Genomic DNA, 12515 nt, shown 5'->3' on the forward strand with positions numbered 1-12515 from the left:
GTAGGCATGCCTCATCATTTTACTGCCAAATGCATAAATCCACTGATGTTTTTATGCGTGCATATTAAGCTATGTGCAGAAATAGGCTCACTGTAAACATTGAGTGCACTAAACATAATAGTTTTTAATAGAAATGTATAATCTTTCTAAAATGATAATCCTCAACCATTCACAAATATGAAAAATACTAAACAAAGCTGGTGTAAAAGATGAAACTATTCACAGTTCTTATTATAATCCTTACTCGGGCAATCCTCTTTTCTCAAAGAAAGTACAACAGCACGTGCAGTACAGAAGCAAAGGGAAAGTATATATTTTAAAACACAGTGAAAATATAAAAGGCAGGAATCATTTTGTGGCTGTTTAAATAAGCCAATAAAAATAGTTAAAATCTGTGTATTTAGTTATGTCTTTAATGAGCTTTCACACATTGAACAATCCATAAGAAAACACTGTAAACCTCTCATAAATACAGAGCAAAATATGGTTACATTTGTGCATTCAGTTAGTTTATTTCACAAAAATTAAGAAAAAAACTACAAAATTTTACTTTTTATATATAACTAAATAGAAATATTTGCATATCCAGCAAAAATAAGACATTTAAATATTTTCTGAGAGATTGGGGCTCGGTCATGAAACAATACATTTATGTTTAAATCCATTTAAACCCATTTTTATGTAAATTGTTGCATTCAATTGAATTTGACAATTTATTAAGGTTTTATGAACGACTTACACAAAATTGTTATCCTTGTGTTTTGTAAACGAGTCTAGTTGTTCTTTCATTTAGGTGTACATTTTGTAAACATTTTTAAAAGTGGTTTTTGGCTTTTTAAAATATTTTTTTTACAGATGAATCGGGGCCACTAATTCGTGAAACCCCTAAAAGGTCCTAAAACCATTGGCCCAGGTATATTTTTGTAGAAAAAATGCCATGTTCTTGTCTTGTTGATTTATATTACATTAGTTCAATTTAATTAGTAATTTTAAACATATAAATGTAGTACACATACAAACAGGATATATTCAGAAGAAAATGAAGTATAAGGATTTTACAAAATGGCCAAATCAGAAGAGTTAAGAGTGGGAACATTTGAATCTTGAATGTGGTTGCTATTTCCAAAAACACAAATCTGACCTTCAGAGTTTTGACCTTTTGATTGACAGTTGACTCTTAACATGGTATCATCAGATGGTGTATACATGTGAACCTCATAGGTCTGATTGTCCACTCTGAACATTGGGATGGTGCTTGCCACACACATGTTATTTTCTTGGACATGATGATTGTTGCCGGTTATCATCCATATGGCAGAGCCCGGCTGAGTCTGACATGTTCGGTGGTTGTCGGGTTGAAAATTGCGATTGTCGTAAATTTCCCGCTCTTTCACCTCAACATCCCTTGCCATTGCTTGAACATTATTGCCGTGACTGTTCTTCATAGCCTGCTCTTCAGGGCATGATTTCTTGTTAGCTGGTGTGCCACTACACATGTCAAAAAAGGTCAGAAAAACTGGGATAAAAGTTAAGCCATGGAAGAGACCAGATAATATTACCAAGAACATAATTTTAAAGAAAGTTCTAAAGATGTAGTTCTTCGAAGCAGACAACACTACCACCCCGAGAATAGTAGACACAGCCCCCTGCAAAATAGGGTAACCTAAATGAAACAAGGCCTCCACTGCCTTTTCATTCGCACTGGGCTTTTTGTTGGAGACAAAGGCGTAAGATATATGAGCAGAGAAGTCTACAGAAAAACCAATGCAGACAACAAGAATGATCATGGAGATGGTGTCTAAATTAACATCCCATAATGCCATGAAACCAGTGACCCCCACAATGACTGATGCGATAGAAAAAGTCACCCAGAGAGAGCACAGAGGGTTTGGGATGAGGAGAAGGGAGATGAGCAACATTACGGCCGTCGTAACCGCAATATTCTGGATGGTGTTGGTGACTATTACTGCATACTGGTCATGGTAGATGAAGGCAGGGTGGTAAACCAGTAAAGGAACAGGGCACTTTTGTGCTGTCTCTCTTAATTTATTCAACATATTCATCTCATCCAGGGCTGTAGAGATATTTACGGTCTGGATGAAAAAGCGAGACGCGTGAATGGAGTTGTTGGTGAAATTGACATCCTGCTTGAAATCAGAATAAAATCGCAGAAATGATCCCAAATTATCTTTGAAGACATCTTCAGCACTCAGATTGAGTTTTGAGTGATATCCATAGTACTTGTATGATTTGATCCAGGAGGTGAATATATCCTTTTCAATGAAAGATAAATTTTTGAAATCTTCAATGCAAGTTTCAAGATCTGACATGTACTTTTCGTCCCAGTACGGAAATTCCCGTCGGATGACAACCATGATGTTTGGGCCATATTCAGAGAAATATGCCTTCTCGTTGTCGTAGTATTTTACCACATAAGAATCATCGGCTGCCAAATTACGAAGATCGATTCCTTCTTGAATTTGGAAGCAGCCATAAATGCTGATAATCAAATAGATGCAATAAAGCACAATCACAAAGACCTTTGTCCCCGATTTTGTCAGAAAAGGGCCATAGTATTTTTTAAAGAAGTGATTCATGGGCTGTACCTCCTCCTTGCCAGTATGAGGGTCGTAAGCGCCTCCCACGCAACATAATTCATACCACTTCGACTGACCTATAGGGCACTCCTCTGGTACTTCCTTGCAGGTCAACCAGTGCTTGTTGCTGTTCTCTCGCCGTCCGTTAAGAACGAGGAACGCTCCGAAAAATGTGATGCTGTAGATGTAGCAGAAGAGGATGGAGGTGCTGGTGTACAAGCAGAAGGAGCGGACGGACCGGAAGGGCGTCATGAGGCCGATGTAGAAAGCGAGCACGTCCGTGAGCGTTGTGATGGTGATCGAAATGGCCGCCTCTTTGTACGTCTTAGACAGTCGAGTCTCTACTTGATCGTGAACATTCGTCTGCTGCCAGCAGGAAATGAGGATGAACATGTCGTCCACTCCGATCCCTATTTAGAACACAACAGAAAATCCCTGTTTAATCTGATAATATATATTAAAGGGATAGTTCACCTAAAAATTGTAATTCTGTCATTAATTACCCTCACGTTGTTCCAAACCTGTAAGACATTCATCTTTGGAACACAAATGAAGTAGCCTAGAAAACTAGACGCACCCTAGCAGCAGCAAAATATATTTTGCAGCCAGGGCAGTCTAGCAACTCTACATTGACTTTCGAGCTTCAAAAACCTAAATTGGGTCAGGCCAATCACATCGTGTATAGAGTAGGCGGGGCGGGCTTAACATAATGACCACAGAGTTGCGACGGTTCCCTGCCACTTGAAAACAAAGAATGACGGCTGCTGGAGAACAGTCTTTCGAATCGGCTTTGTCCACGACTCTGGAGGACTTGGAGTTAGGTTTTTCTTTGAGAAAAGAGCATAGAACGGCACTTAAGTCATTCTTAAAAAAGGAAGATGTGTTCGTAGTTTTGCCGGCCAGATATGGCAAAAGTTGAATCTATCAACTAGCTCCGCTCAGAGGCTCCGCTGTTGGGACAACGCTCTGGTTGGTTGAAGCGCTGTCCTATTGCGTGCAGAGGGAATTTGAAAGACAGCCGTTTATCCCGCCCCTCGGATTGAGCCGTGTCTATGGTGAGTTGCCAGACCAAACATCTTGATGTAGGTCTGGCTTGCCAGGCTACAAATGAAGATCTTTTTGATGAAATCTGAGAGCTTTCTGTTGACAGCTACGCAACTACCACTTTGAAAAGAGACTCGATCGCTTTATATGATGAACATATGTTATTTAGGCTTTTATTCACATATAAACATTCATCAACTCACACATCAGTCATGGAAACGGAAGTTCAAGCATGTTCGCTTGATGTGCGAGAACCAATGAGGTTTATTTTTGTGTTACGCAGCACATTTGAGCTTCTGCAAGAACCAATGAGGTTTATTCTCGTGTTACGCAGCACATTTGAGCTTCTGCAAGAACCAATGAGGTTTATTCTTGTGCGTCAAGCAGGTTCGGTTGAGCTTTTTTTATGTTCACTAATCAATATTTAAATGTGAATAAAAGCCTAAATTAAAACTGTTCATCAAATGAAGCGATCATGTCTCTTCAGAAAATTTGGACTAAACCGCTCAATTCATATGGATTAGTTTTACAATCTCTTCTTTATGAACTTTTTAAAGTGTCAAAATGGTAGTTGCGGAGCTGTTAATGGAGGGACAGAAGCTCTCAGATTTAATTAAAATGTCTTAATTTGAGTTTCGAAAATGAACGAAAGTCTTACAGGTTTGGAATGACATGAGGATTTCATGATATAATTACATTTTTGGGTGAACTAATCCTTTAACATAGTACAGCACTGGTTTTACGAAGTTATTACCTAATATAAGGAATGGAGAATTAGCAACTGTCATGACAAATGGGACACCAATGTGTAACATCATCCCAAAAGCCGACAGAACAGCCAGTCCAGCGGAGAGCACCCCAAATGTGGCAACCCATACTTTATTTCTGACACAGTCAAACCTGGAAAACAGAGAAAATATATTTGAATACATTTTAAAGAATTTCTCATGGTTTAGAACTAATCTTATTTTGAATCATTTTCATACAAGATTCCTTAATTCATTTTGAATACAGTAGGGATTCTAGAACAAATCAGGTGTGCATTAAAATGAGCCTAACTAGATTGGTCATCAAAAATAGCCTAACTATTCAGGTTAACATAGCCTACCTCAGACAAGAAAGAATTGAGAATGCAATGGCAATGACGTATGTGATAGAGAAGAGGGGAATCACATCCCTTGTGTTTGCCTCAAATTCCATCTGCCTTGACAGAGATGTGGAATGGGTCACCTGAGGAAAATGATCATACTAACATACATTACCATTATACTGACATCATCATTTCTGATTTAAAGAACAGTTACATCAGGAGAGCATTTTAACAAACTTAAAAGCAAATTAAACAACTAGCAACTTTACCATCAATAAAGTCCTCAAACAGTACATTCATAAAATATGACCTACCTTAATGAAGTTTAGTGATAAATTAGATGGAAAAACCTTAAGGAATTCGTTCAGCCATAAATCTGTTCTGGTACGATTATCCTCCTTCAGGAAATATAACAGGCGCACTGACTTTGCACTTTTAATAACAGTGGAGTTTATATTCACTCCACCAACCGAATAGCCCAGGAAAATGTACGAGAATCCGAAACGAAAGAACGGGAAGGTGAGCTCGGTCTTTTCTAAATTGTTACCATAATATTTGTAAATATCCAGTATCTTGTTAGGAATGCATTTCTTGTACCGTCTTGCGCAAAGTCCCTCAAAAGTGAGCACCTCGTGACCCATAGCCACATTCAGCTCCTTGACCTTCCTATCTAAAGTAACTATCTCCTGAAAGGCAGCATCTGTGAGGATGTTGGAGGATCTTGATACCGCTATGAAGGACGCGTAAACTCCATCCGTGTAGAGTCTTTGGTTGGAGAACACCGAGTCGTTCTGCGGAAAGTTTTCCTGCACAAACTGCCTCTCCAGTTTGGCAGGACCGTTCACAGGTGTGAACTGATCCTCAATGTCATTGGCCTCACGTTCTTCTAAGAAATAAAACCCACTCCCCAGCACCGCAGAGATCACCAGAGGAGAGATGAAGAACCACCACGGGTAAGTTCCCACAAAGCGGCCGAACTTCTGGAAGCAGATGGAGATCGGCTTCTCCACGCAGTCTGTGGTGCATCCAGCCATGTTCACCGGCATTTTGAAGGATTAAAGGGAAAAAGTTAAGGGGGAGCTAAATGGATTAAATTAACATAAAGCTCACTTTCTCTATATCAGTATTGTGGTTGAAGCATGAAAAGTTATAACTATAAACTAGTTAAAATTTGATTTAGAAAGAGCATAATGCATGCGGAGTATTTGAATACGCTGACGCATTTTTGCGTGAAAATCTACAGGGAATAAGCCGAGAGCGACCACTGACGGGCACATGCAGAAAATTATATTTAGACTAACAAAATAACCACAAACGCAAATCACGCAGTGTTCCTGTTTTTATAGGAGTGTGCTTTAATTAAGCTTGATGCATGAGTTATTAAATAATGCATTATAAAATAAGTTATTTAGCATTATTTTATTAAAAATCGTTTTGAATGTTGCAGCATTATTAGCTTAAAAGGGCAGGGCACTAGGCATAGTAGTGAGGTAAATTATAATTATGAATTAAATATTTGTTTTTGTAACTGTGTTCCCAGAACATTAAATAATCAGTCACATAATCTGATCTGTATTTCATAAAAAGTTACATTTCTTGCTAATTAAATGAAGTCGTAATTGCCGTAAATAAGAGAAGACAACACGTGACGCTGTAGGCTACTTAGAGCTAAATGTCCTCGGATTCGAACTTAAATGTTTATTTTGCTCAAAATAAGTCGTAGCTCTCAAAAATTAGGAGTCTAAAATTGTAATTACGACCCAGACAGCACTAGTGGTGGCCACATCTGGGTCATGTGGATTCCACTGGTACTAGATCTGGGCCTACATGTTGTCTGGGGAGTTCTACGATCACGTGAATGCTTTTTACAAGTCAGAATAGTTAGTGAACGCAGCAATATCCCACATAATTAATAGGCCTATATATTAGAAAAAAGTTGCTAAAAACTCTCATAAAGGTTCTTTATTTGGACTTCATCAGATTCAGCAAAGAATCCTCTTCAGAAACCTTTGGCTGTACAGGGCTGAGTTGGCATTATGGTTCTTTGGATATTATGCTGCATTCACGCCATGTCGTAATTATAATAATCATAATGTCGTAAATAAAGCGGCATCTGCTCTCTAATTTGATACCATACGCCGATCTGTCGGCACAGCGCCGCTTCAAGTCGAACACACCTTTTGCAGTGGTCATGTGGTACAGCGACTGCATGGTACAAGTTAGCTTTTTAGAAAATTTCGAGTTTACACGTTGTAATTACAAGTCCTACAAGCATGTGAAGGCTTTTTACAGTTCAGAATCATTCCGTAACTACGCACCTTTAAAAACATTCTTGCTGTCACATTATTGGTTCTTCAGGTTAGTAGCATATTTCTGGGGTCTTTAAAGCAAGATGGTTTTCTAAACAACTAGAGAATAAAAAGTTTGTGTAAATGGTTATCAAACTGACTGTAAAACCTTTTTGGTTCTGATTGGAACCTTTAGAGTGAATGAGTAATAGGCTAACATCCCTGCATATAATAAACTATTCGGCTCAAATGCTATAGACCAGTTGATTTAAGGCGAAAACAGGACTTACGTCGCGGTTTCTGCTCCTTTTGCTCCATCAGGACAGAGTGATGTGAGGAGAGAATGACATGCAAGTTCATTACTGAACACAGAGCTCCATTCATGCCTTTCAATTACCTCAGTGGTTAATTGCCTCAACAAAAGTGGCTTCCATTCTCATAGCGCTTGTGATTTGCCAGTAGGGGCCTCAAATTATTATCATGCTCTTTTGTTTGTACAGCTCTTATTTTACTGTATCAAAGAGTACCTTACTTGGAACATGTTCAAACACATCTGTTTGGTTGAAATAATTTCATTATTTTTAAATTTTTTTAATGTTGCAGTTTTAGTTTTTTTCTGAGAAATAAGATATGACAGGCCATGTACATTTTTGTTGACCACTAGGTGGTGCTAGTGACCATTTTTCATATTCCCCTCCATCACTATTGGGCAATGAGTTGTTGTTATGGTGACGGGTCACAAGGAGAGAAAAGCTGCAGTTGAAGGTCGTCATGGAGACTGTGTGAGGGGAAGGCAGAGCTGATTAAAGGTTGTCATGGTGACTGGGTCAGGGTGAAAATAAAGATGAGAGATTGCCATGGATACTGAGATAGGAAGAGTTGCTGCACTGGCTTCTTTTTATAGTATCATGTATGTATGTATGTATATATATATATATATAACATAAATGTTTGTAAATATATCGCTTTGACAGCACTTTTTTTATATAAATAAATATACATTATATATATATATATATACACATCTATATCTATATGTATATATAATGTATATTTATATAAAAAAGTGCTGTCAAAGCGATATATTTACAAACATTTGTTATATATATATATATACTGTATATATATATATATATATATATAAAGTCTTTTGACATTGTGTTTGTCTAAAGAAAAAAGATGTAAAATGTACAATATCCAATATAACATATGAGACATATTAAACAAATATATGTACAAATATCCATTGCCATTTATTGGAAATGCTAGGATACAAAAATTCAAATGTATTAAATATATATTTACATAAACTCAGTGCATTTTCAACTACCTGAATCTGTCATCTAATACATCATTTAGTGCATGCATATGTACCTTAATTACTATATATAAGCAACCTGAGACCAAAAACTACAAAATATGTTTTAATTTTCACATAATGTAAAGCCCATCATATTTGATTATATTTGGTAGTCTTTCAAGCCAGTTCTCATTTTGATAGTAGTATTTCTGATTTTGACAGATGGGCCAATCTCAGGCAGACTGCAATAAAATTTGAAGCCATCAGGAAGAGAGTTGAGTTTTCATTCCCATGTGATTCCGAGGATCTTACAGCTGAGTTCCCAGAGGCGCCGGGCCGTCTCATCATCCATGGCAGCCCGGGAGCATTTAGCAGGAGCACAGTCACTGCGTGGAGAGCAGAAAACAGGTGAGAATGAGCAACCATCGTCTAACAGCGGTGCTTCATTTGTAAATGAATAATTGCAGGATGAAAAACAGCAATTAAAAGGCGCTATGACTGACGCTGACCATACATCTTCAGTTTTCCAGGAAAATACAACGACTAAACGGTGATGGCACAATAAAAGCATCATTCACAAGTTTCTGCACGGCCCTAACTACAGCCTAGTGTATTATTATGTTATGTGTATAGCTACACTGAGACCAAATATCATTCAGTTGATCAGTGATATTCTCTCTTGCCTCTTCCATTACATCGAACTCCCGTTGCTTGTGTCTCCCGCTAGCCAGGTGTGCAGTTCCATCTTCTCTGGATCTCTTTTGATCAGAAACACCATCAGCTTTACTCGCGGATATGAAAAATGAAAATATGCTTGACTCTCTTTTATTTTTTTTACATTTTGGCGATAGTAACTCATCTTTTTGGGCATAATTCATCAGGTATATACACTCTCTCTAAACGTTCTGCTATGCACTGTGCGCAAAACAATACGCACCGACCTATAAGAGTGATTTTGAACTAAAGAAAGCTGATTGGTCAAAACTATGGCCAATAGCGATACATAACCTCCAAATACATCCGCATAAACTGGCGCTCGCTCTGCGTCGCTCTGTCACTCTCACACGCATGCACTGTCACCATATTATGCACTTGTTAATAATGTCGGATCGTTTAAAGCCAAATCCAAAATCTGACATTTTCCACAACAGGATCGAGATCAAATTAAGCACCGTCTAATCGACTATTTAAAAACATGACTGAACTGTAGCTGTTTTATGAAACATCATGACATCAGAGTTAAAAGATTATCAGCAGTAACTGAATGCTGGATGATAATGATATTGAACTGAAAGATAATAGAACATGACCTATTGGACTTTTGTGTGTTCACGCTGTACTATAGGTAGATGAAATTACATGGTAAACTTACTCTTTTCTGAGGCAAAATGCTGAGATTGAGATGAAAATCCACTGACCTGTAATATTTGCCGCTCTCTGTCTCCAGTTCAGGAGCCACGGCGCAGTAGATGGTGGTCTGAGCTCCCTGCACAGATGTTTTGGTGAAGGGCTTTGCCAACCACATGGCGGCTTGCTGAGCTTTATTCAAGTGCCTCCACAGTTCAGTCTGAACCACACCAGGATGGAGAGCATACGCCGTTATTCCAGTACCTGAGACGCCACACAAGACCAGACGAGAAACCATCAAACATCATATTATTGGACTGGAATAATGTAAAGTACAAATGCACAACCCACGACACGGTCAGATATTATCCAGGATCAGGGGCAAAAAATGGCACAGAAATTAATTTAAAATGTGTTTTTATTTTATATCATATTCTTTTTTATTATATTATATTATATTATATTATATTATATTATATTATATTATTTAAAAGTATCTTTTATATTAGGCATTTTAGTGATATTTAAATAATTTATTAAAAAGTTAATTGAGTGAAAAAAATGTATATTATTTAGACACTTAAAAATAATAGAATAACTAACAAAAAAATTAAAGAATACATTTTAAAATAATAAAAATATATACAAATTAAAAACATAGTGCTTAAACATTTAAATAAATAAAAAACATACAATGTAAATTTGACAGACCTTCTAGTCTTTTGGCCAACGAGCGAGTGAACAGAACGTTTGCCAGCTTGCTCTGGCTGTAGGCTTTGTTTTTATCATAGTTCTTCTCACTGTTGATGTCCTCCAGGTTGATGGTCCCCCATTGGTGTGCCATGGACGAGACATTAATAATCCTTGCGGGCATTGATCTTTTAATTAAATCCAATAACAGGTATGTCAACAGGAAGTGACCTACAGGAAGAAGGACAGCTCTGATGTCTCCCTTCATTTCTTTTAAGGTTTAAAAAAAGGTGACAGATTTGGACAAATTAGATAGGCTTACCCATGTGGTTCACCCCTATTTGCATTTCTAAACCATCTGCTGTCTTTCCGTAAGGACAAACCATCACACCAGCGTTATTGATTAAGATGTTGACTTGTTTCTCCTCTGAAAGACAATTCCAGATGCATCAGTGTAGTGCTATATGAGGAAGACATTTATAGAGGAATTTTTATAACTCACCTTTATTGATTTTTTCTGCAAATTCTCTGATTGATTTGGAATCTGCGAGGTCAAGTCTGTTGGTAACAACATCCTGGTTTCCTGAAGCATCCTTAACTTCCTTCAGGGCTGCATCTGCTTTCTCCAGATCTCGGCATGCCATAATGATCCGTGCTCCTAAAGAAATGACAGCAGAAAGACAAAAAGACACATTTTTTCCATATGACAATATATTAGTATTAAACTTTATAGAAATAGGGTTGCCTACCTCTCTTTGCCAGGTCAATGGCTGTCTCTTTGCCAATTCCAGTATTAGCTCCAGTTATTATAACAGTTTTACCGTCAAGTCTGGCATCAGATGACCACGACCGAAACATATTTCTGATGGGAAAAGGAAAGGATAAAGGTAATTAGATTTTATATTACTCAACTTGGTTTCTATGGGCGTTGAACTAGTTTCGCGTGATCAATTCAAAAGTAATAAAACATGTTTTCATAATCCTTCGTTTTTGCCCAGTCATGTCTGGTCAGTCCTGTATTCAAACCATCAGAAATATTTCATCATATGATATGAATGAAAATACCGTTGCTTTACTTCCTCGACACAATCTGTATTGTGCAACATTTCACTGTCAACATCTACTATAACAGCTATTAAATATAATATATACAGTTCTCTTCATACCTTAGTGCTTGCATTTTACGATGATTTGTATCCAGAAACAAAAAAGAAAGTTTATAAAAACAAGTTAGTGCGATTACGCAGAAATGAACTGAGTAGCTTAGAATCAAAACGCTCGCACTATCGCTAGTGGGAGGAGTCAGATGACGTACAAGGAAGAATCGTGGAGTTGTAGTTTGGGATTGGTCAGAGACAGTAAACCCCGCCCTTTATTACTTCTATTATTATTTTTTATTCTATTTAAACATTAATTCTTGAAGTCAAAAATATTTTTGACTTTTATATTTATTATGTCAACTTAAATACCAGTAGTATCTGAAAAACGGAGAGAATGGGCATATTTTACATTTTAATTATGACTAGACGACGTGATTCTTGGTTTAGCCAGGAGATGTCAGTAGAGGAATGGTAAAGAAATAAACAGGTGTCTGAATATTTACTTTGTATACAATGGACTAAAATTGGGATATTTTGCATATTTCTAATTTAATAATAAAAAATAAAAAATTATATTATGCTTATCAGCAATATCATGTTCTCTTTATCTCCATTCCATTTTCACAATTTTTAATAACCTTTTAGCATTTTTTTATCACCTAAATAGTCAAATAGTCAATAGTCACAAAAACTGTCTTTTCATGCCCCAGTTTATTTCAGTAATTCATAACTTCGCTGAAACTGTCAGAAGGTTGTCATCCTCCAGCATCACATATTTTTAGCTTCAACACTTTAACACTCCAACCCACCTGTCACTCTTTTTTTTCCGTGATGTTTCTCAGAAACTGCAGCATATCGCTCTCAAACACACTGTGCTGTGCACTGTGCACATATTATGTCTAAGAAAGGTCTAAAGCAAAGTTTCTCAGATTGCAGGGATGCCCTTATTAGTAATTTAGCATCTGTGTGTATGCAGAGAAATGCAACATGCATTTAACACACACACACACACACACACACACACACACACACACACACACACACACACACACACACACA

General features: G+C 37.3%; 2 protein-coding genes across 2 annotated transcripts; both read right to left on the reverse strand.

Annotated features, from left to right (window-relative positions):
- Positions 1-83: 83 nt before the first annotated feature.
- ptchd3a (patched domain containing 3a) lies at positions 84-5933 on the reverse strand. The gene is made up of 4 exons (XM_082183655.1): positions 5046-5933; positions 4750-4871; positions 4396-4541; positions 84-3007 (listed from the first exon to the last, which is right to left on the reverse strand). Exons 1-4 carry the CDS (start codon positions 5775-5777, stop codon positions 1056-1058), a joined length of 2952 nt encoding a protein of 983 aa, XP_082039781.1. The 5' UTR covers positions 5778-5933; the 3' UTR covers positions 84-1055.
- A 2316-nt stretch (positions 5934-8249) lies between these two features.
- On the reverse strand, positions 8250-11677 carry rdh12l (retinol dehydrogenase 12, like). The gene is made up of 7 exons (XM_082185015.1): positions 11523-11677; positions 11106-11218; positions 10859-11014; positions 10679-10783; positions 10378-10587; positions 9738-9930; positions 8250-8705 (listed from the first exon to the last, which is right to left on the reverse strand). Exons 1-7 carry the CDS (start codon positions 11534-11536, stop codon positions 8603-8605), a joined length of 894 nt encoding a protein of 297 aa, XP_082041141.1. The 5' UTR covers positions 11537-11677; the 3' UTR covers positions 8250-8602.
- Between the last annotated feature and the right edge of the window lie 838 nt (positions 11678-12515).

Source organism: Leuciscus leuciscus, assembly GCF_965113295.1.
Source record: "Leuciscus leuciscus genome assembly, chromosome: 11".
Classification (NCBI taxonomy): domain Eukaryota; kingdom Metazoa; phylum Chordata; class Actinopteri; order Cypriniformes; family Leuciscidae; genus Leuciscus; species Leuciscus leuciscus.